The sequence below is a fragment of the Cherax quadricarinatus genome, chromosome 37, assembly GCF_038502225.1.
Source record: "Cherax quadricarinatus isolate ZL_2023a chromosome 37, ASM3850222v1, whole genome shotgun sequence".
NCBI lineage: Eukaryota > Metazoa > Arthropoda > Malacostraca > Decapoda > Parastacidae > Cherax > Cherax quadricarinatus.
Window position 1 is genome coordinate 32646068 of NC_091328.1, and position 24185 is coordinate 32670252.

The 24185-nt window shown below is 45.7% G+C and overlaps 1 protein-coding gene across 1 annotated transcript in view; it reads right to left on the minus strand.

The window, feature by feature from the left end:
• Window positions 1-24185, minus strand: part of LOC128704237 (uncharacterized) — a 586655-nt gene that overhangs the window by 360507 nt on the left and 201963 nt on the right. The window contains exon 3 of the mRNA XM_070091942.1: window positions 2748-3249. Within this exon, the coding sequence (XP_069948043.1) occupies window positions 2748-3249 (502 nt within the window). The remainder of the gene's footprint in view (window positions 1-2747; window positions 3250-24185) is intronic.

Consider the following 24185-nt stretch of genomic DNA (forward strand, 5'->3'; position numbering starts at 1 on the left):
TGTCAGCGACGGTACTGTGGTATGTCAGCGACGATACTCTGGTATGTTAGCGAGGGTACTGTGGTATGCCAGCGACGGTACTGTGCTATGTCAGCGAGGGTACTGTGGTATGTCAGCGAGGGTACTGTGGTATGTCAGCGACGGTACTGTGGTATGTCAGCGAGGGTACTGTGGTATGTCAGCGACGGTACTGTGGTATGTCAGCGAGGGTACTGTGGTATGTCAGCGAGGGTACTGTGGTATGTTAGCGAGGGTACTGTGGTATGTCAGCGACGGTACTGTGGTATGTCAGCGAGGGTACTGTGGTATGTCAGCGACGGTACTGTGGTATGTAAGCGACGGTACTGTGGTATGTCAGCGAGGGTGCTGTGGTATGTCAGCGACGGTACTGTGGTATGTCAGCGACGGTACTGTGGTATGTCAGCGAGGGTACTGTGGTATGTCAGCGAGGGTACTGTGGTATGTCAGCGACGGTACCGTGGTATGTCAGCGACGGTACTGTGGAATGTCAGCGACGGTACTGTGGTATGTCAGCGACGGTACTGTGGTATGTCAGCGACGGTACTGTGGTATGTCAGCGACGGTACTGTGGTATGTCAGCGACAGTACCGTGGTATGTCAGCGACGGTACTGTGGAATGTCAGCGACGGTACTTTGGTATGTCAGCGACGGTACTGTGGTATGTCAGCGACGGTACTGTGGTATGTCAGCGAGGGTACTGTGGTATGTCAGCGACGGTACTGTGGTATGTCAACGACGGTACTGTGGTATGTCAGCGACGGTACTGTGGTATGTCAGTGACGGTACTGTGGTATGTCAGCGAGGGTACTGTGTTATGTCAGCGACGGTACTGTGGTATGTCAGCGACGGTACTGTGGTATGTCAGCGACGGTACTGTGGTATGTCAGCGACGGTACTCTGGTATGTCAGCGAGGGTACTGTGGTATGTCAGCGACGGTACTGTGGTATGTCAACGACGGTACTGTGGTATGTCAGCGACGGTACTGTGGTATGTCAGTGACGGTACTGTGGTATGTCAGCGAGGGTACTGTGTTATGTCAGCGACGGTACTGTGGTATGTCAGCGACGGTACTGTGGTATGTCAGCGAGGGTACTGTGGTATGTCAGCGACGGTACTGTGGTATGTCAGCGAGGGTACTGTGGTATGTCAGCGAGGGTACTGTGGTATGTTAGCGAGGGTACTGTGGTATGTCAGCGACGGTACTGTGGTATGTCAGCGAGGGTACTGTGGTATGTCAGCGACGGTACTGTGGTATGTAAGCGACGGTACTGTGGTATGTCAGCGAGGGTGCTGTGGTATGTCAGCGACGGTACTGTGGTATGTCAGCGACGGTACTGTGGTATGTCAGCGAGGGTACTGTGGTATGTCAGCGACGGTACTGTGGTATGTCAGCGACGGTACTGTGGTATGTCAGCGAGGGTACTGTGGTATGTCAGCGACGGTACCGTGGTATGTCAGCGACGGTACTGTGGAATGTCAGCGACGGTACTGTGGTATGTCAGCGACGGTACTGTGGTATGTCAGCGACGGTACTGTGGTATGTCAGCGACGGTACTGTGGTATGTCAGCGACAGTACCGTGGTATGTCAGCGACGGTACTGTGGAATGTCAGCGACGGTACTGTGGTATGTCAGCGACGGTACTGTGGTATGTCAGCGACGGTACTGTGGTATGTCAGGGAGGGTACTGTGGTATGTCAGCGACGGTACTGTGGTATGTCAACGACGGTACTGTGGTATGTCAGCGACGGTACTGTGGTATGTCAGTGACGGTACTGTGGTATGTCAGCGAGGGTACTGTGTTATGTCAGCGACGGTACTGTGGTATGTCAGCGACGGTACTGTGGTATGTCAGCGACGGTACTGTGGTATGTCAGCGACGGTACTCTGGTATGTCAGCGACGGTACTGTGGTATGTCAGCGACGGTACTGTAGTATGTCAGCGACGGTACTGTGGTATGTCAGCGACGGTACTGTGGTATGTCAGCGACGGTACTCTGGTATGTCAGCGACGGTACTGTGGTATGTCAGCGACGGTACTCTGGTATGTCAGCGACGGTACTGTGGTATGTCAGCGACGGTACTGTGGTATGTCAGCGACGGTACTGTGGTATGTCAGCGACGGTACTGTGGTATGTCAGCGACGGTACTGTGGTATGTCAGCGACGGTACTGTGGTATGTCAGCGACGGTACTGTGGTATGTCAGCGACGGTACTGTGGTATGTCAGCGACGGTACTGTGGTATGTCAGCGACGGTACTGTGGTATGTCAGCGACGGTACTGTGGTATGTCAGCGACGGTACTGTGGTATGTCAGCGACGGTACTGTGGTATGTCAGCGACGGTACTGTGGTATGTCAGCGACGGTACTCTGGTATGTCAGCGACGGTACTGTGGTATGTCAGCGACGGTACTGTGGTATGTCAGCGACGGTACTGTGGTATGTCAGCGACGGTACTCTGGTATGACAGCGACGGTACTGTGGTATGTCAGCGACGGTACTGTGGTATGTCAGCGACGGTACTGTGGTATGTCAGCGACGGTACTGTAGTATGTCAGCGACGGTACTGTGGTATGTCAGCGACGGTACTGTGGTATGTCAGCGACGGTACTGTGGTATGTCAGCGACGGTACTGTGGTATGTCAGCGACGGTACTCTGGTATGTCAGCGACGGTACTCTGGTATGTCAGCGACGGTACTCTGGAGGTGACTTAGGATGACCTACCTGTAGAACTCTCGGTCATCCTTGTACCACTTGACGGAGTACAGTGGATCAGTACCTCGGTCGTAGCGACACTTGAGTTCCGCGTCCTCTCCTCTGAACTTGTATACAGGTACCTCAACACCGTAGAGTATGAGGTGGTTATTACCTCTGACATCGTGATCCATGCTGTGTGGGCCCTCTCCCTCTTCCATGTTGTGTGGGCCCCCTCCCTCCTCAATGTTGTGTGTGCCCTCTCTCTCCTCCATTCCGTGTGGGCCCTCTCCCTCCTCTATGTTGTGTGGGCCCTCTCCCTCCTCTATGTTGTGTGGGCTCTCTCCCTCCTCCATGTTGTGTGGGCTCTCTCTCTCCTCCATGCTTCGACTGTTGGATGAAGAAGAGGAGGAGGGAAAAGATAACGGGTGGGAGGGATAGGAGTTTGACACTCTCCTGGGCAGGCTCGGAGTTCGGTGTTGCTGGAGTACTGCCGAAGGAGTTACTTGGCCCAGACACAACACAGCTCGACCTATAAAGAGTTGGGGATGTAGTTTCTGGATTACAAAGATTTTAATAAAACTAGAATTAGCTGTTACCAATATCAATATGAAGCTAATGTAACATAAAGAGGCTTTCAATTCAATGTCTCTTATGAAGATTCATTATATAATACATATGCAAATAATTCCAAATCATACAGACCGCCAGTAATTTTTTTTTTATGATGCAGGAAATATCCTCAGAATTTATGCACAATAAGTCAAACAAGCAAGCAGTGAGTAAAGGATTCTTTTCCCTGGGAATAAATTCATCGAACTTCGCAATAAGCTGTGTACTCACCTATTTGTACTCACCTATTTGTGGTTGCAGGGGTCGAGTCTTAGCTCCTGGCCCCGCTTCTTCACTGATTGCTACTAGGTCCTCTCTATACCCGCTCCATGAGCTTTATCAAACTTCGCCTTAAAACTATGTATGGTTCCCACCTCTACTACGTCACTTTCTAGGTTATTCCACGGCCTGACTACTCTATGACTGAAGAAATACTTCCTAACATCCTTTTGACTCATCTGAGTCTTCAACTTCCAATTGTGACCCCGTGTTTCTGTGTCCCCTCCATGGAACATCCTGTCTTTGTCTGCCTTGTCTATACCGCGTAGTATTTTATATGTCGTTATAATGTCTCCCCTGACCCTCCTGTCCTCCAGTGTTGTCAGGCCAATTTCCCTTAATCTTTCTTTGTAGAAAAATCCCCTTAGCTCTGGGACTAGTCTTGTTGCAAACCTTTGCACTTTCTCTAATTTCTTGACGTGCCTGACCAGGTGTGGGTTCCAAACTGGTGCTGCATACTCCAGTATGGGCCTGAAGTAAATGATGTACAGAGTCTTGAACGATTCCTTACTGAGGTATTGGAATGCTATCCTTAGGTTTGCCAGACGCCCGTACGCTGCAGCAGTTATCTGATGCGCCTCAGGAGATATGCTCGGTATTATACTCAACCCAAGGTCTTTTTCCTTGAGTGAGGTTTGCAGTCTTTGTCCACCTAGACTATACCGTGTCTGCGGTCTTCTTTGTCCTTCCCCGATCTTCATGACTTTGCATTTGGCAGGGTTAAATTCAAGGAGCCAGTTGCTGGACCAGGCTTGTTGCCTGTCCAGGTCTCTTTATTGTCCTGCCTGATCCTCGACCGATTTGATACTTCTCATTAATTAACTTCACATCTGTAAACAAGGACACTTCTGAGTCTATCCCTTCCGTTATGTCATTCACATATTCCAAAAATAGCACAGGTCCTAGGACTGACCCCCGTGGAACCCCGCTTGTCACAGGCCATGTACAAACAGGACCTAGAGACACAGAGGGAAAGGCAGTGGGAGGAGGAGAGGGAGAGGTCAGTGTTTATTCATGGGCTTGAGAGCGAGGTGAGAACACACAATGAAAGACAGTGGGAAGAAAAACAGGACACTGAAAACATCATCAAAGTAATAGGAGAGGAAGACATGACTGAAATAGTAAATTTTCAGAGAATAGGTGGGTACTTGAAGGAGAACTCGGCCGGTGAAGCTGATTTTCAAGACAGAATCGATGCAAAACAGGATCCTGCAAGAGAAACCAAGGCTGAAGGAATCGTCAACATACAAGAGGGTGTTCGTAGACCGAGACAGGACAAGAACAGAATGACAGCAGCTGAGGGAGAGGACACAGAAACGAAAGGGGCTAGAAAAAGGGACAAGGGCAAATTCAGCAGAGGACATCCAGAGCTGGGCAGGGCAACAAGCACAAGCACACACAGAACTACCACAAGAAGCCCACAACCAAACATACTACCCCAACACAAACCAGAATCCACACTTACATCCCCCACTCCACACTATGCTGTAGAATACCATGGCACACTGACAGGTCCCCCACCCTTACAGACCCCCCGGAACACAGTGTTGGAGAGGAAACTGAAGGTATGGTACACCAACTTTCATGGAGTAATGAAAAAGTGGGAGGAGTCGCACGAAAGGGTCAAAGAGGCATCACCAAACATCATAGCTCACACAGAAACCAAGCTCACAGGAATGATAACAGATGCCTTCTTTCCATCAGGGTATCAGATTCTGATGAACAGAGGGAACAGAGGGGGTGGAGGAGTGGCACTTCTCATCAAAAACCTGATTGGATTTTGATGAGTTGGAGAGAGGAAACAAAGGAGAAGCAAGAGACTACATAACAGGATCACTTCAGTCTGGAGGTCCAAAGGTTGTAATTGCAGTGATGTGTAACCCACCACAAAACAGCAGGACGCCAAGGCAAGAATATAATAAAAGTAACAAAAGGATGGTTGACACACTGGCTGAAGTGGCAAGAAGGGCTTTAATCACTAGGAAATCGACTGGGAGAACCTGGAGCCACAATGGAGCCCAGAAACGTGGAGGGCTAAGATTATGGAGGTGGTGCTGGAAAACCTCATGTACCAACACGTAAATGGCACTAACAGAGAGAGAGGAGAGAATGAGCCAGCTAGGCTGGACCTAGTATTCACCTTGAGTAGGGCAGATATTTAGGACATCACATATGAAAGACCCCTCAGGGCCAATGACCACATGGTTCTGAGCTTCGAATATATACTAGAGTCACAAGTGGAGAGGGAAGCAGGAAGGGCAAAACGAATGAAGCCAAACTACAAGAGAGGGAATTCCACAGGCATCAGGAATTTCCTGCACGGAGTTCAATGGGACACAGAACTGGCAGGGAAGTCAGTAAACGAGATGATAGAATATGTAACAATGATATGCAAGAAAACTGAGGAGAGGTTTATATCCAAGGGTAACAGAAATAACGAGAAAGCCAGGATGAGCCCTTGGTTCGCCCAAAGGTGTAGAGAGGTCAAAACCAAGTGTGTTAGAGAATGGAAGAAGTATAGAAGGCAAAGGACCAAAGCGAATACGGAGAGCAGTCGTAGAGCCAGAAATGAATACACACAGGTGTTCAATACGAAAATGACATAGCAGCGAAAGCCAAATCTGACCTGAAGCTGTTGTACTGCCACATCAGGAGAACAACAGTAAAGGACCAGATAATCAGGCTGAGGAAAGGAGGAGGGGAGATCACAAGAAACGACCATGAAATATGTGAGATTTAAAGAAGTATTCACAGAGGGGACAGAAGAGACTCCAGGAAGAAGTAAAGACGCTTCTAACTGAGTTAGGTACCTCATAGGTGATGGGGCCGGATAACATCTCTCCATGGGTCCTGAGAGAGGGAGCAGAGGTGCTATCTGTACCACTAACAACAATCGTCAGCACATCTGTCAAAACAGGGCAACTACCTGAGGTATGGAAGACAGTAAATGTGAATCAAATTCTTAAAAAAAAGAGACAGACATGAAGCATTAAACTACAGACCAGTGTCACTGACATGGATAGTATGCAAAGTCGTGTGAAAGATTATCAGGGGAAGAGTGGTGGAGCACCTAGAAAAGAATGAGTTTACCAACGATAGCCAGCGCTGTTTCAGGGATGGGAAATCCTGTGTCGCAAACCTACTGGAGTTTTATGAGAGGGTGACAGTACGACAAGAGAGAGAGAGGGATGGGTAGATTGCATTTTCTTGGACTGTAAGAAGGCGTTTGACACAGTTCCACACAAGAAATTAGTGCCAAAGCTGGAAGACCAGGCAGGGATAACAGGGAAGGCACTGCAATGGATCAGGGAATATTTGTCAGTAAGACAACAGTGAGTCATGGTACGTGGCGAGGTGTCATAGTGGGTGCCTTTGACGAGAGGGGTTCCACAGGGGTCAGTCCTAGAACCAGTGCGGTTCCTGGTATTTGTGAACGACGTGACGTAAAGAATAGATTCAGAGGTGTCCCTGCTTGCAGATTATGTAAAGTTGATGAGAAGAATTCAAACGGACGAGGACCAGGCAGAACTACAAAGGGATCTGGAGAGGCTTCAAGCCTGGTCCAGCAACTGGCTTTTGGAATTCAACCACATCAAGTGCAAAGTCATGAAGACTGGGAAAGGGCAAAGAAGACCTCAGAAATAGTGCGGTTTAGGGGGCAGAGACTACAAACGTCACTCAAGGAAAAGGATCTTGTTGTGAGTATAACACCAGGCACATCTCCTGAGGCGCATATCAACCAAATAACTGCTGCTCCTAGCAAATCTAAGAACAGCATTCTGACATTTTAATAAGGAATTATATATATATATATATATATATATATATATATATATATATATATATATATATATATATATATATATATATACATGTATGTGAGATAATTATCTCGCACGCTAATTTCCGTTGGAGTGCTTAATACTTCTCCAGGATGTAACCTACAACAATTCCTCCAGCTTAGGATTCTAACCATTGTTCCTTCCGTTAAGATATGAAAGCTACCACAGAGCAACAAAGACATGGAAATATTAGACATGTAGTTAGTGTGATGAGGAGAAGTGGTGAGGATTGTAGCCAGCCACAGATGGCCGCTGCAGCTGGTACTTGCACCAGCTGCAGCATAGATTGTTGCCAGTGACCCAGGGGCTGCAGGAGTACCTTTTATGTAAGTGTCATATATCATTTGTAGGATCTGTAGTGATGGTGGTGGATACGTTTGTAGTTGTTATAGTGGTAGTAATACTAGTAGGTATGGTTGTGGAGGTTGTAGTTGTGATGGTAGTGATGTAAACGCTGTGGTAAATGTTTTGGTTCTAATTGTAGGTGTGATGGAGGGGACGTTAGAGAAGGAGTGCCGATAGTAGTAGATGGTGGTTGAAGTGTTGAGGATAGTGGTTGTGGGGTTGAGAATGGTGGTTGTACTGTTGAGGTTGGTAGTTGTAGTGTTGAAGTTGGTGGTTGTAGTGATGAGGTTGATAGTTGTCGTGTTGAGGAACGTGGTTGTAGTGTTGAGGATGGTGGTTGTAATGTTGAGGATGGTGGTTGAAGTGTTGAGTTTGGTGGTTGTAGTGTTGAGGTTGGTGGTTGTAGTGTTGAGGTTGGTGGTAGTAGTGTTGAGGATGGTGGTTGTAATGTTGAGGATGGTGGTTGTAGTGTTGAGGATGGTGGTTGTAGAGTTGAGGTTGGTGGTTGTAGTGTTGAGGCTGGTGGTTTTAGTGTTGAGGATGGTTGTGGTAGTGTTGAGGATGGTGGTTGTAGTGTTGAGGTTGGTGGTTGTAGTGTTGAGGCTGGTGGTTTTAGTGTTGAGGATGGTGGCTGTAGTGTTGAGGTTGGTGGTTGTAGTGTTGAGGCTGGTGGTTTTAGTGTTGAGGATGGTGGTTGCAGTGTTGAGGATGGTAGTTGTAGTGTTGAGGCTGGTGGTTGTAATGTCGAGGATGGTGGTTGTAGTATTGAGGTTGGTGGTTGTAGTGTTGAGGTTGATGGTTGTAGTGTTGAGGATGGTGGTTGTAGTGTTGAGGTTGGTAGTTGTAGTATTGAGGCTGGTGGTTGTAATGTTGAGGATGGTGGTTGTAGTGTTGAGGTTGGTGGTTGCAGTGTTGAGGTTGATGGTTGTAGTGTTGATGATGGTGGTTTTAGTGTTGAGGATGGTGGCTGTAGTGTTGAGGATGGTGGTTGTAGTGTTGAGGTTGGTGGTTGTAGTGTTGAGGATGGTGGTTGTAGTGTTGAGGATGGTGGTTGTAGTTTTGAGGATGGTGGTTGTAGTGTTGAGGTTGATGGTTGTAGTGTTGAGGCTGGTGGTTTTAGTGTTGAGGATGGTGGTTGTAGTGTTGAGGATGGTGGCTGTAGTGTTGAGGTTGTGGTTGTAGTGTGGAGGATGGTGGTTGTAGTGTTGAGGATAGTGGTTGTAGTGCTGAGGATGGTGGTTGTAGTGTTGAGGTTTGTGGTTGTAGTGTTGAGGTTGATGGTTGTAGTGTTGAGGATGGTGGTTGTAGTGTTGAGATTGGTGGTTGTAATGTTGAGGATGGTGGCTGTAGTGTTGAGGTTGTGGTTGTAGTGTGGAGGATGGTGGTTGTAGTGTTGAGGATAGTGGTTGTAGTGCTGAGGAAGGTTGTTGTAGTGTTGAGGTTGGTGGTTGTAGTGTTGAGGTTGATGGTTGTAGTGTTGAGGATGGTGGTTGTAGTGTTGAGGTTGGTGGTTGTAGTGTTGAGATAGGTGGTTGTAATGTTGAGGATGGTGGATGTAGTGTTGAGGATGGTGGCTGTAGTGTTGAGGTATGTGGTTGTAGTGTTGAGGTTGGTGGTTGTAGTGTTGAGGTTGGAGATTGTAGTGTTGAGGTTGGTGGTTGTAGTGTTGAGGTTGGTGGTTGTAGTGTTGAGGCTGGTGGTTTTAGCGTTGAGGATGGTGGCTGTAGTGTTGAGGATGGTGGTTGTAAGAATGGTGGTGGTGGGGATTTTGGTGGGGATGGTGGTAGCTATTATAATGACGGCAGAGACTGAGGGAAAAAGTAGTAAGTGTGGCAGTGATGATGGTAGTAGCAGTGATAGTAGCGGTGATAGTAGCAGTGGAAGTAGCAGTGGAAGTAGCAGTGATAGTAGAAGTGGAAGCAGCGGTGATAGTAGAAGTGGAAGCAGCGGTGATAGTAGAAGTGGAAGCAGCGGTGATAGAAGCAGTGATAGTAACAGTGGAAGCAGCAGTGATAGTTGCAGTGGAAGCAGCAGTGATATCAGTGGAAGCAGCAGTGACAGTAGCAGTGGAAGCAGCGGTGATAGTAGCAGTGGAAGCAGCAGTGATAGTGGAAGCAGCAGTGACAGCTGTGGAAGCAGCAGTGATAGTGGAAGAAGAAGTGATAGTGGAAGTAGCAGTGGAAGCAGCAGTGATAGTGGAAGCAGCAGTGATAGCAGTGGAAACAGCAGTGACAATAGCAGTGGAAGCAGCAGTGACAGTAGCAGTGGAAGCAGCAGTGATAGTGGAAGCAGCAGTGATAGTGGAAGCAGCAGTGATAGTGGAAGCAGCAGTGATAGCAGTGGAAGTAGCAGTGGAAGCAGCAGTGATAGTGAAAGCAGCAGTGATAGTAGCAGTGGAAGCAGCAGTGATATTAGCAGTGGAAGTAGCAGTGATAGTAGTGGAAGCAGCATTGATAGTGGAAGCAGCAGTGATAGTAGCAGTGGAAGCAGCAGTGACAGCAGCAGTGGAAGCAGCAGTGATAGTGGAAGCAGCAGTGATAGTGGAAGCAGCAGTGATAGCAGTGGAAGTAGCAGTGGAAGCAGCAGTGATAGTGGAAGCAGCAGTGATAGTAGCAGTGGAAGCAGCAGTGACAGCAGCAGTGGAAGCAGCGGTGATAGCAGTGGAAGTAGCAGTGGAAGCAGCAGTGATAGTGAAAGCAGCAGTGATAGTAGCAATGGAAGTAGCAGTGATAGTAGCAGTGGAAGCAGCAGTGATAATGGAAGCAGCAGTGATAGTAGCAGTGGAAGCAGCAGTGATAGTAGCAGTGGAAGCAGCAGTGACAATAGCAGTGGAAGCAGCAGTGATAGCAGTGGTAGCAGTGATAGCAGTGGAAGCAGCAGTGATAGCAGCAGTGGAAGCAGCAGTGATAGTAACAGTTGAAGCAGCAGTGAAAGCAGTGGAAGCAGCAGTGATAGTAGCAGTGGAAGCAGCACTGATAGTGGAAGCAGCATTGATAACAGCAGTAATAGTAACAGTGGAAGCAGCAGTGATAGTAGCAGTAGAAACAATCAGTGATAGTAGCAGTGGAAACAACAGTGATAGCAGTGGAAGCAGCACTGATAGTAGCAGTTGAAGCAGCACTGATAGTGGAAGCAGCATTGATAACAGCAGTGATAGTAACATTGGAAGCAGCAGTGATAGTAGCAGTGGAAACAATCAGTGATAGTAGCAGTGGAAACAGCAGTGATAGCAGTGGAAGCAGCAGTGATAGTAGCAATGGAAGCAGCATTGATAGCAGTGAAAGAAGAAGTGATAGTAGCAGTGGTAGCAGTAGTGATAGCAGTGGAAGCAGCAGTGATAGTGGAAGCAGCAGTGATAGCAGCAGTGGAAGCAGCAGTGATAGTAACAGTGGAAGCAGCAGTGATAGCAGGGGAAACAGCAGTGATAGTAGCAGTGGAAGCAGCAGTGACAGTAGCAGTGGAAGCAGCATTGATAGCAGTGGAAGCAGCATTGAGAGTAGCAGCGGAAGCAGCAGTGATAGTAGCAGTGGAAGCAGCAGCGATAGCAGTGGAAGCAGCAGTGATAGTAGCAGTGGAAGCAGCAGTGATAGCAGTGGAAGCAGCAGTGATAGTAGCAGTGGAAGCAGCAGTGATAGTAGCAGTGGAAGCAGCAGTTACAGTAGCTGTGGAAGCAGCAGTGACAGCAGCGGAAGCAGCAGTGACAGTAGCAGTGGAAGCAGCAGTGATAGTGGAAGCAGAAGTGATAGCAGTGGAAGCAGCAGTGATAGTAGCAGTGGAAGCAGCAGTGATAGCAGTGGAAGCAGCAGCGATGGTAGCAGTGGAAGCAGCAGTGATAGCAGTGGAAGCAGCAGTGACAGTAGTAGTGGAGCAGCAGTGATAGCAGTGGTAGCAGTAGTGATAGCAGTGGAAGCAGCAGTGATAGTGGAAGTAGCAGTGACAGTAGCAGTGGAAGCACCAGTGATAGCAGTGGAAGCAGCAGTGATAGTGGAAGCAGCGGTGATAGCAGTGGAAGTAGCAGTGGAAGCAGCAGTGATAGTGGAAGCAGCAGTGATAGTAGCAGTTGAAGCAGCAGTGATAGTATCAGTGGAAGTAGCAGTGATAGCAGCAGTGGAAGCAGCAGTGATAGTGGAGGCAGCAGTGATAGTAGCAGTTGAAGCAGCAGTGATAGTAGCAGTGGAAGTAGCAGTGATTGTAGCAGTGGAAGTAGCAGTGATAGTGGAAGCAGCAGTGATAGTAGCAGTGGAAGCAGCAGTGATAGTGGAAGCAGCAGTGATAGCAGCAGTTGAAGCAGCAGTGATAGTAACAGTGGAAGCAGCAGTGACAGCAGGGGAAACAGCAGTGATAGTAGCAGTGGAAGCAGCAGTGACAGTAGCAGTGGAAGCAGCATTGATAGCAGTGGAAGCAGCATTGAGAGTAGCAGCGGAAGCAGCAGTGATAGTAGCAGTGGAAGCAGCAGCGATAGCAGTGGAAGCAGCAGTGATAGTAGCAGTGGAAGCAGCAGTGATAGCAGTGGAAGCAGCAGTGATAGTAGCAGTGGGAGCAGCAGTGATAGTAGCAGTGGAAGCAGCAGTTACAGTAGCTGTGGAAGCAGCAGTGACAGCAGCGGAAGCAGCAGTGACAGTAGCAGTGGAAGCAGCAGTGATAGTGGAAGCAGAAGTGATAGCAGTTGAAGCAGCAGTGATAGTAGCAGTGGAAGCAGCAGTGATAGCAGTGGAAGCAGCAGCGATGGTAGCAGTGGAAGTAGCAGTGATAGCAGTGGAAGCAGCAGTGACAGTAGTAGTGGAGCAGCAGTGATAGCAGTGGTAGCAGTAGTGATAGCAGTGGAAGCAGCAGTGATAGTGGAAGTAGCAGTGACAGTAGCAGTGGAAGCACCAGTGATAGCAGTGGAAGCAGCAGTGATAGTGGAAGCAGCGGTGATTGCAGTGGAAGTAGCAGTGGAAGCAGCAGTGATAGTGGAAGCAGCAGTGATAGTAGCAGTTGAAGCAGCAGTGATAGTAGCAGTGGAAGTAGCAGTGATAGCAGCAGTGGAAGCAGCAGTGATAGTGGAGGCAGCAGTGATAGTAGCAGTTGAAGCAGCAGTGATAGTAGCAGTGGAAGTAGCAGTGATTGTAGCAGTGGAAGTAGCAGTGATAGTGGAAGCAGCAGTGATAGTAGCAGTGGAAGCAGAAGTGATAGTAGCAGTGAAAGCAGCAGTAACAGTAGCAGTGGAAGCAGCAGTGATAGTAGCAGTGGAAGCAGCAGTGACAGTAGCAGTAGAAGCAGCAGTGATAGTAGCAGTGATAGTAGCAGTGGAAGCAGCAGTGATAGTGGAAGCAGCAGTGACAATAGCAGAGGAAGCAGCAGTGATAGTAGCAGTGGAAGCAGCAGTGATAGTGGAAGCAGCAGTGACAATAGCAGAGGAAGCAGCAGTGATAGTAACAGTTGAAGCAGCAGTGATAGCAGTGGAAGCAGCAGTGATAGCAGCAGTGGAAGCAGCAATGATAGTAGCATTGGAAGCAACAGTGATAGTAACAGTAGAAGCAGCAATGACAGCAGTGGAAGCAGCAGTGATAGTGGAAGCAGTGGTGATAGAAGTGAAAACAGCAGTGATAGCAGTGGAAGCAGCAGTGATAGTAGCAGTGGAAGCACCAGTGACAATAGCAGAGGAAGCAGCAGTGATAGTAACAGTTGAAGCAGCAGTGATAGCAGTGGAAGCAGCAGTGATAGCAGCAGTGGAAGCAGCAATGATAGTAGCAGTGGAAGCAGCAGTGATAGCAGTAGAAGCAGCAATGACAGCAGTCTAAGCAGCAGTGATAGTGGAAGCAGTGGTGATAGAAGTGAAAACAGCAGTGATTGCAGTGGAAGCAGCAGTGATAGTAGCAGTGGAAGCAGCATTGACAATAGCAGTGGAAGCAGCAGTGATACTAGCAGTGGTAGCAGTGATATCAGTGGAAGCAGCAGTGATAGTAACAGTTGAAGCAGCAGTGAAAGCAGTGGAAGCAGCAGTGATAGTAGCAGTGGAAGCAGCACTGATAGTAGCAGTTGAAGCAGCACTGATAGTGGAAACAGCAGTGATAGCTGCAGTGATAGTAACAGTGGAAGCAGCAGTGATAGTAGCAGTGGAAACAATCAGTGATAGAAGCAGTGGAAACAGTAGTGATAGTAGCAGTGGAAACAGCAGTGATAGCAGTGGAAGCAGCAGTGATAGTGGAAGCAGCAGTGATAGTAACAGTGGATGCAGCAGTGATAGAAGGGGAAGCAGCAGTGATAGTAGCAGTGGAAGCAGCAGTGATAGCAGTGGAAGCAGCAGTGATAGTGGAAGCAGCAGTGATAGCAGTGGAAGCAGCAGTGATAGTAACAGTGGAAACAGCAGTGATAGCAGTGGAAGCAGAAGTGACAGTAGCAATAGAAGCAGCAGTGATAGCAGTGGAAGCAGCAGTGACAGTAGCAGTAGAAGCAGCAGTGATAGCAGTGGAAGCAGCAGTGATAGCAGTGGAAACAGCAGTGATAGCAGTGGAAGCAGCAGTGATAGCAGTGGAAGCAGCATTGATAGCAGTGGAAGCAGCATTGACAGTAGCAGTGGAAGCAGCAGTGAGAGTAGCAGCGGAAGCAGCAGTGATAGTAGCAGTGGAAACAGCAGCGATAACATTGGAAGCAGCAGTGATAGTAGCAGTGGAAGCAGCAGTGATAGCAGTGGAAGCAGCAGTGATAGCAGTGGAAGCAGCAGTGACAGTAGTTATGGAAGCAGCAGTGACAGCAGCGGAAGCAGCAGTGAAAGTAGCAGTGGAAGCAGCAGTGATAGTGGAAGCAGCAGTGATAGCAGTGGAAGCAGCAGTGATAGTAGCAGTGGAAGCAGCAGTGATAGCAGTGGAAGCAGCAGCGATGGTAGCAGTGGAAGCAGCAGTGATAGCAGTGGAAGCAGCAGTGACAGTAGTAGTGGAGCAGCAGTTATAGCAGTGGTAGCGGTAGTGATAGCAGTGGAAGCAGCAGTGATAGTAGCAGTGGAAGCAGCAGTGATAGTGGAAGTAGCAGTGACAGTAGCAGTGGAAGCAGCAGTCATAGCAGTGGAAGCAGCAGTGACAGTAGTAGTGGAGCAGCAGTTATAGCAGTGGTAGCAGTAGTGATAGCAGTGGAAGCAGCAGTGATAGTAGCAGTGGAAGCAGCAGTGGTAGTGGAATCAGCGGTGATAGCAGTGGAAGTAGCAGTGGAAGCAGCAGTGATAGTAGCAGTTGAAGCAGCAGTGATAGTAGCAGTGAAAGTAGCAGTGATAGCAGCAGTGGAAGCAGCAGTGATAATGGAGGCAGCAGTGATAGTAGCAGTTGAAGCAGCAGTGACAGTAGCAGTGGAAGTAGCAGTGATAGTAGCAGTGGAAGCAGCAGTGATAGTGGAAGCAGCAGTGATAGTAGCAGTGGAAGCAGCAGTGATAGTAGCAGTGAAAGCAGCAGTGACAGTAGCAGTGGAAGCAGCAGTGATAATAGCAGTGGAAGCAGCAGTGACAGTAGCAGTAGAAGCAGCAGTGATAGTAGCAGTGATAGTAGCAGTGGAAGCAGCAGTGATAATGGAAGCAGCAGTGACAATAGCAGAGGAAGCAGCAGTGATAGTAACAGTTGAAGCAGCAGTGATAGCAGTGGAAGCAGCAGTGATAGCAGCAGTGGAAGCAGCAATGATAGTTGCAGTGGAAGCAGCAGTGATAGTAACAGTAGAAGCAGCAGTGACAGCAGTGGAAGCAGCAGTAATAGTGGAAGCAGCAGTGATAGAAGTGAAAACAGCAGTGATAACAGTGGAAGCGGCAGTGATAGTAGCAGTGGAAGCAGCAGTGATAGTATCAGTGGAAGCAGCATTGACAATAGCAGTGGAAGCAGCAGTGATAGTAGCAGTGGTAGCAGTGATATCAGTGGAAGCAGCAGTGATAGTAACAGTTGAAGCAGCAGTGAAAGCAGTGGAAGCAGCAGTGATAGTAGCAGTGGAAGCAGCACTGATAGCAGTTGAAGCAGCACTGATAGTGGAAGCAGCAGTGATAGCTGCAGTGATAGTAACAGTGGAAGCAGCAGTGATAGTAGCAGTGGAAACAATCAGTGAAAATAGCAGTGGAAACAGTAGTGATAGTAGCAGTGGAAACAGCAGTGATAGCAGTGGAAGCAGCAGTGATGGTAGCAGTGGAAGGAGCAGTGATAGCAGTGAAAGCAGCAGTGATAGTAGCATTGGTAGCAGTAGTGATAGCAGCAGTGGAAGCAGCAGTGATAGTGGAAGCAGCAGTGATAGCAGCAGTGGAAGCAGCAGTGATAGTAACAGTGGAAGCAGCAGTGATAGAAGGGGAAGCAGCAGTGATAGTAGCAGTGGAAGCAGCAGTGATAGCAGTGGAAGCAGCAGTGATAGTGGAAGCAGCAGTGATATCAGTGTAAGCAGCAGTGATAGTAACAGTGGAAACTGCAGTGATAGCAATGGAAGCAGAAGTGACAGTAGCAATGGAAGCAGCAGTGGTAGCAGTGGAAGCAGCAGAGACAGTAGCAGTAGAAGCAGCAGTGATAGCAGTGGAAGCGGCAGTGATAGCAGTGAATGCAGCATTGATAGTAGCAGTGGAAGCAGCATTGATAGCAATGGAAACAGCAGTGATAGCAGTGGAAGCAGCAGTGACAGTAACAGTGGAAGCAGCTGTGATGGTAGCAGTGGAAGCGGCAGTGATAGTAGCCGTGGAAGCAGCAGTTACAGTAGCAGTGGAAGCAGCAGTGACAGTAGCAGTGGAAGCAGCAGTGATAGCAGTGGGAGCAGCAGTGATAGTAGCAGTGGAAGCAGCAGTGGTAGCAGTGGAAGCAGCAGTGAAAGCAGTAGAAGCAGCAGTGACAGTAGCAGTGGAAGCAGCCGTAACAGTAGCAGCAGAAGCAGCAGTGATAGTAGCAGTGGAAGCAGCAGTGATAGCAGTGATAGTAGCAGTGGAAGCAGCAGTGATAGCAGTGGAAGCAGCAGTGATAGTAGCAGTGGAGCAGCAGTGATAGTAGCAGTGGTAGCAGTAGTGATAGCAGTGGAAGCAGCAGTGATAGTAGCAGTGGAAGCAGCAGTGATAGTAGCAGTTGAAGCAGCAGTGATAGTAGCAGTTGAAGCAGCAGTGACAGTAGCAGTGGAAGCAGCAGTGACAGTAGCATTGGAAGCAGCATTGATAGCAGTGGAAGCAGCATTGACATTAGCAGTGGAAGCAGCAGTGATAGTAGCAGTGGAAGTAGCAGCGATAGCAGTGGAAGCAGCAGTGATAGCACTGGAAACAGCAGTGATAGTAGCAGTGGAATCAGCAGTTATAGCAGCGGAAGCAGAAGTGACAGTAGCAGTGGAAGCAGCAGTGATAGTGGAAGCAGCAGTGATAGCAGTGGAAGCAGCAGTGATAGTGGAAGCAGCAGTGATAGCAGTGGAAGCAGCAGTGATAGTGGAAGCAGCAGTGATAGTAGCAGTGAAAGCAGCAGTGAAAGCAGGAGCGATGGTAGCAGTGGAAGCAGCAGTGATAGCAGTGGAAGCAGCAGTGATAGTAGTGGAGCAGCAGTGATAGTAGCAGTAGTGATAGCAGTGGAAGCAGCAGTGATAGTAGCAGTGGAAGCAGCAGTGATACTAGTGGAAGTAGCAGTGACAGTAGCAGTGGAAGCACCAGTGAGAGCAGTGGAAGCAGCAGTGATAGTGGAAGCAGCGGTGATAGCAGTGGAAGTAGCAGTGGAAGGAGCAGTGATAGTGGAAGCAGCAGTGATAGTAGCAGTTGAAGCAGCACTGATAGTAGCAGACACACACAGACACACACAGACATACACACAGACACACACACACAGACACATGCAGACGGAGTACAGTCTAGGGGGCCAGAGACTGCAAACCTCACTCAAGGAAAAAAATCTTGGGGTGAGTATAACACCAGGCACATCTCCTGAAGCGCAAGTCAACCAAATAACTGCTGCAGCATATGGGCGCCTAGCAAACCTCAGAACAGCATTCCGACATCTTAATAAGGAATCGTTCAGGACACTGTACACCTTGTAGGTTAGGCCCATATTGGAGTATGCGGCACCAGTCTGGAACCCTCACCTAGCCAAGCACGTAAAGAAACTAAAGAAAGTGCAAAGGTTTGTAACAAGACTAGTCCCAGAGCTAAGAGGTATGTCCTAGTAGCGACCAGTGAAGAGGCGGGGCCAGGAGTTTGGACTCGACCCTTGCAACCTCAACTAGGTGAGCACACACACACACACACACACACACACACACACACACACACACACACACACACACACACACACACACACACACACACACACACACACACATACACGCGCGCGCAAGCTAATAGCTATATTTATGTTTTTAAGAGATTTTCAAAAAGAGTTAAGAATATACAAGAAGGTAAAATTTTGTGTTGATTGTATTATATTAGATCATAAGTGATGAAACCCAAGACAGTGTTGTATGCTTGACTGCACACAGTAATGAAGTTAGACTAAAATACACAGTGTGAAAGTCTGAGTAATGAACACAGAGGTCAACTCAAGTTTAAAATACACTGTGAAGTTAGTCTTACCACAGAGGTCAATTGTAACCAGAAATACTCCATATGGAATTATGTTCCACACAGCAGCAGTCTTGGATGTCATTAAAATATACCATACACAGGTTTATATATATATATATATATATATATATATATATATATATATATATATATATATATATATATATATATATATATATATATATATATATATATATCCTGCCGAATAGGTAATACTTAGGATTTTGGCTTAAATAGCAGCGCTGTTCTTCTTGAATAAGGTAAGCGAAAATTTGTGTATACAGTAATTTCGCAAAAATTATTCTGATTCTAACGAAATAATATATGTCATTGTGTTTGTTTATTATTAAATTATTGTAAACTTACCTAAAATATATTTAGTTGGATTATGCTAAATTAAGTTGCGCTTGTTATAATATGGTTAGGTAAATTTTCTAAGGTTCTTCTGGTACCAAATTATTAATTTTTACATGAACATAAATGGAAAAAATATATCTCTAAACGTCTAAGAGAAAATTTTAGAAAGGACTTAATTTTAAATGAGTTCTTGGAAATTGACCAATTTTATCTATTCGCACCACCCACACACACGCACACACACACTCACACACACACACACACACACACACACACACACACACACACACACACACACACACACACACACACACACACACACACACACACACACACACACGCACACACACAGACAGGCGATCTTAACTATGCAGGACAAGCCACGGGGGTAAGGGGAATGATCTTAAGCTCAAGTACCAGTGGCGGTGACACCTACGCTACTCTGAGACCTCTCTCCCTTCTTTGGTTGCTCCCTTGCAACATTGCACAGCTCCTGATGACGCACTGAAAAGTTTGAAAGTACTTGAGCTAAAGATTTCCAACCCCCCGTGGCTTGTCCTGTGTGTGTGTGTGTGTGTGTGTGTGTGTGTGTGTGTGTGTGTGTGTGTGTGTGTGTATGTGTGTGTGTGTATATATATTATTTATTTAGTTATTTATTTTGAGTGAGTAGTAATTTGCTCTCTAATACTCCTGTCTATGCTGTACACACACACACACACACACACACACACACACACACACACACACACACACACACGCACACACACACACGCACACAATACGTATACATAATCATTCCTAATAAGCCGAACTTGCCAAATATACCGAACTCCCTTAAAAATTAAACTTTTCCAAGAAATAATTTTACAGATTGATATATATTTTTTATCATTGACAGTGATATAGATTTATTTTCAGACCAAAAAAACTTAGAAACCTCATCTAACTTCACTTAGACTGTCAAAAATTTTTTAGTTAAATTTAGCTGTATATATCATAGGTCACTTTGCATTTATTTAATATCACTTAAAATCTATGATATATATTTTTTTTCGTAGAGATATGACTTCCTTTTGCTCTTATAAGCATTGCTACACGTTGCGGCATACAATCAACCACTGTTGAATACATTTTAGCAAGTTCTTCGTCGTGGTACCAGGCCCTAATAACAGCAACAGTGAGCTTCTCCACAATTGAACAGTTCTGTTTTGCGATCCTGCGTTTAGTTATTGCTCATAGATTCTCAGTTGGATTGAGGTCAGGAGAGTTTCAGGCCAATTTGGAACACTTAGTCCACTCTCTTCAAAGAATGTCAGCATTTTTCTTGAAGTGTGGCATGGTGCAAAATCTTGCAAAAAATGCCCACTCCATTAGGAAAGATTTAAACCACAATGGGAAGCAAATATGTTACCAGGATTGCCTTGTATTTATCACTGTTCATCGTTCTCTCAGCATAAGCAAGCCATCCAGGGCCTTTAGCAGTGAAAATGCCCCGAAACCTCTTAGGTGGGTGTTTTGGCGCTTGTTGAACGTGTTAGTTCCAAAGAGGTTCGCTTTTACTCCGTCTCACTACCACTGATCTCTAACCATGTACTTCAAAACACACCTCATATCTTTAAACGTAGAAGATTTTAGAAAGGATTTAATATTAAATGAGTTCTTGCTAATTGACCAATTTTACCTTTTAGGCACGACATATATATATATATATATATATATATATATATATATATATATATATATATATATATATATATATATATATATATATATATATATATATATATATATGTGTGTGTGTGTGTGTGTGTGTGTGTGTGTGTGTGTTTGTGTGTGTGTGTGTGTGAGAAAAATCACTAAATGGGCGATATCACTTCATGTAAAACAACCACCATGAAAAAATAGTGAAAATCCAAAGTCTTTCATGATTTCTCACATTATCAAGACACTGTGGGAATAATGGAACAGCAGAATATTTGTAATTCTGAGATGTCACCTCACATATGACATTGCACCCGTCCTATTATGATGTGCGTGGGATAATCGAGGACTTGTCAAACATGGCTTAAATTCTTCCTAAATTTTGTGAATCATGAATGGACCTAATTTGTATAACCCTAAACTAATATTCATATTAAAATCAAACTTTAATGAAGCTTGATACACCTTTCTTTGCTTGACTTTTGACAATCAGTTGGATGGGTAAATTCTCTCACATGAATAAACTCTGACAAAACAGTGAAACTACCACTGAGAGGCAAAGGTGAACTGATTAAAAATGTCACAACCAGTCCATCATTACCATATATGTATGGCTTAATACACACAAACCAGGTAATCCTTCCATACCCATTATTAGCTCGAAACGTTCAGTTTCCTGTAAATTATCCAAATGGCTAGTAGCTAATTTTGAGCCCAATTGTTGGGAAAATTCTGATTTTATTGTTAAAAATAACATTAATTAAGTTGATAAATTAAGCACCATGACTAATTTAAATGGTAACAGTATGGTCAGTTTTGATGTCACTACTTTGTTTACAAAAGCTCCAGTTGATGATTTATTAAGTTTCCTATCTGAAGAATTTAGTAATTATGATTTACCATTGCCAGTACTTACAGTCATTGAGCTCATTAAATTTTGTATTGTTGATGCAAGGTTTGTATTTAATGACGAGTTTTACATCTTAACAAAATCCTTTACATTAGAACTACATGGTATAGATATATTGATGTTTTGTGTCTAATGCCTAATAACCATTTCTTTGTTGAATTAAAAAATCTAGCTCATTCTAATAATTTTTTCGTTGAGTTTGAACAAAATTACTAATTTTTTTAGATGTGTTAATTATTGACGGAACCATGATTTTTAAATTCAGTATATACAGAAAACCAACAAATAACTGTTCTTATGTGCATTATTAGTCTTCACATCATGATAAACTCACTTTCTGTATTCTCAATAATGTTTTTTGAGAGCTTTGCGTGTTTGCAGCCCAGAGTTCGTAGATGATGGAATTTTGAAGATTTATGAAGTAGCTAATGATATATATTTCTACAATATTTAATAGATAAATCCTTTAAAATTGCTAGAAATACATTTTACAATTCAAAAAAAGGACAGTCATATTCAACCAAGAATACGCTGGTTCTCCCTTACCATGAAAACCTTCTTGATATACCTTCTTGACTTAAGAATTTTAAAACCAGAGTCATATTTAGAAATCCTGATACAGTAAAAAAAAATCTGATAAAAAATTCCCCAAAAATGCTGATGACCGTCTACAAGATTCCTTGTTAAAAATGTACTGAAGTTTATTATGGTCAAACTGGGCTTGAACTTAGATTACAACAGCATAAATATAACATAAATGGACAAGAGTCTAATGTTGTATGTATTCATGTGAGAGATTTTAACCATCCAATTGATTTTCAAAAGGTCGAGAAAATTATATCAAGCAAGTCTGTGGTTGAGAGAAATATAATCGATTCGAGCTTCATAAAAACTAGTTTTGATTTTAATAAGAATATTGGTTTATAGGTTGGGCAAGTTGTGTTCATTTATAATTAATAGAATTCAGGAAGAATTTTGTCGTATGTGAGGTGATGTCTCTGTCTTATGAGTGTTCTGCTGTTTTATTATTTTTTGCAGGTCCTTGATAATGTGAGAAATCATGAATGTGCTTGGAATTTCACAGTCGTTGTTTTGCAAATTATGATATCACCTGTTTACTGTCATCTTGTATATATAGTGTACGTGTGTGTTTGTAAATAATTATGACCGTATGTGCTCGCATGAGGAGTGACATGTCCAGTGGTACTGAGCACCTGATGTTTGAAGCATTGATGGCACAGTGGACGAAGGTGTCTTGGAATTTTGGTGGGCTTCTTGGGAGGCGTACTAAAATATCGGGACTTCGATCCCCGGCTGATCTAATCGAAGTATTATTTGCTTAATATATTTATATAGGAACCTGCAGACACAAACACACACACACACACACACACACACACACACACACACACACACACACACACACACACACACACACACACACACACACACACACACACACACAAACACACACACACACACACACAAACACACACACAGAGACACACACACTCACACACATACACATACACACACACACACACATACACATACACACACACACATACACACACACATACACACACACACACACACAAGGGGAAAAAAAGCAATTGAAAGCATCATGAAAGCAATAGGAGAAGACGATATGGCCCAGCTGGAAAATTTTCGGAGAATAGGGGGCTTTGTAAAAAAAAGAACCCGGCCAGTGAGAGTGACCTTCAAGGCAGAAGCGACTCGGACCAGGATCCTGCAGGAGAAAGCACGATTAAGGGACATGACGGCATACAGGAAGGTGTATCTCGACCGCGACAGAACACAAGAAGAAAGGAAGAAACTGAGAGAGATGGTACAAAGGCGAAAGGAGGAAAGAGAGGGGATGGAGAAGACAGACAGGAGATCCCAGACCCAGGAAGAAGATCAAATACAGCCTCCCTCACAACTTCCTATAGAAGCCTCCCAACCAGGTCAACCACAGTGCAACCAAACACTCTAAATCAAAACACCCATGCCACATCCAATGCCCCCACCCACTACATTACAAACTTCACCCCCACAGCAACAACCCATAGTTCCTTACCAGGTCTCCCACTTCCCCAACCCCAATATACTTCCCAGACCACAGTCTTAGAAAAGAAGTTGAAGGTGTGGTATACAAATGCAGATGGAATAACAAACAAGTATGAGGAGTGGCACGAAAGAATCAAAGAGACATCCCCAGACATAATAGCACTCACAGAAACAAAACTCACCAGAATAATAACAGATTCAATCTTTCCATCCGGATATCAAATCCTCAGGAAAGACAGAGGGAGGAGAGGGGGAGGAGGAGTTGCACTGCTCATTAAAAACCAGTGGGTTTTTTTGAAAATGGAAGGAATGGATGGCATGGGCGAAAGGGACTACTTAGTAGGAACAATCCAGTCTGAGGGACATAAGGTGATAATTGCAGTAATGTACAACCCACCACAGAACTGCAGGAGGCCAAGAGAAGAATACGATGAGAGCAACAGAGCAATGATCGACACACTAGCCGAGGTGGCCAGGAGAGCACACATGGGGGGAGCAAAGTTACTAGTTATGGGTGATTTCAATCACAAGGAGATTGACTGGGAAAACCTGGAGCCCCATGGGGGTCCCGAAACATGGAGAGCCAAGATGATGGATGTGGTACTGGAGAACCTCATGCATCAACATGTTAGAGAAACTACCAGAGAGAGAGGAGAGGAGGAACCAGCAAGGTTGGACCTTGTATTCACCATGAGTAGTTCGGACATCGAGGGTATCATGTATGAAAGGCCCCTGGGAGCTAGTGATCATGTGGTTCTGTGCTTCGACTTCATAGTTGAGCTCCAAGTGGAGAGAGTAGCAGGAATAGGCTGGGAAAAACCAAACTACAAAAGGGG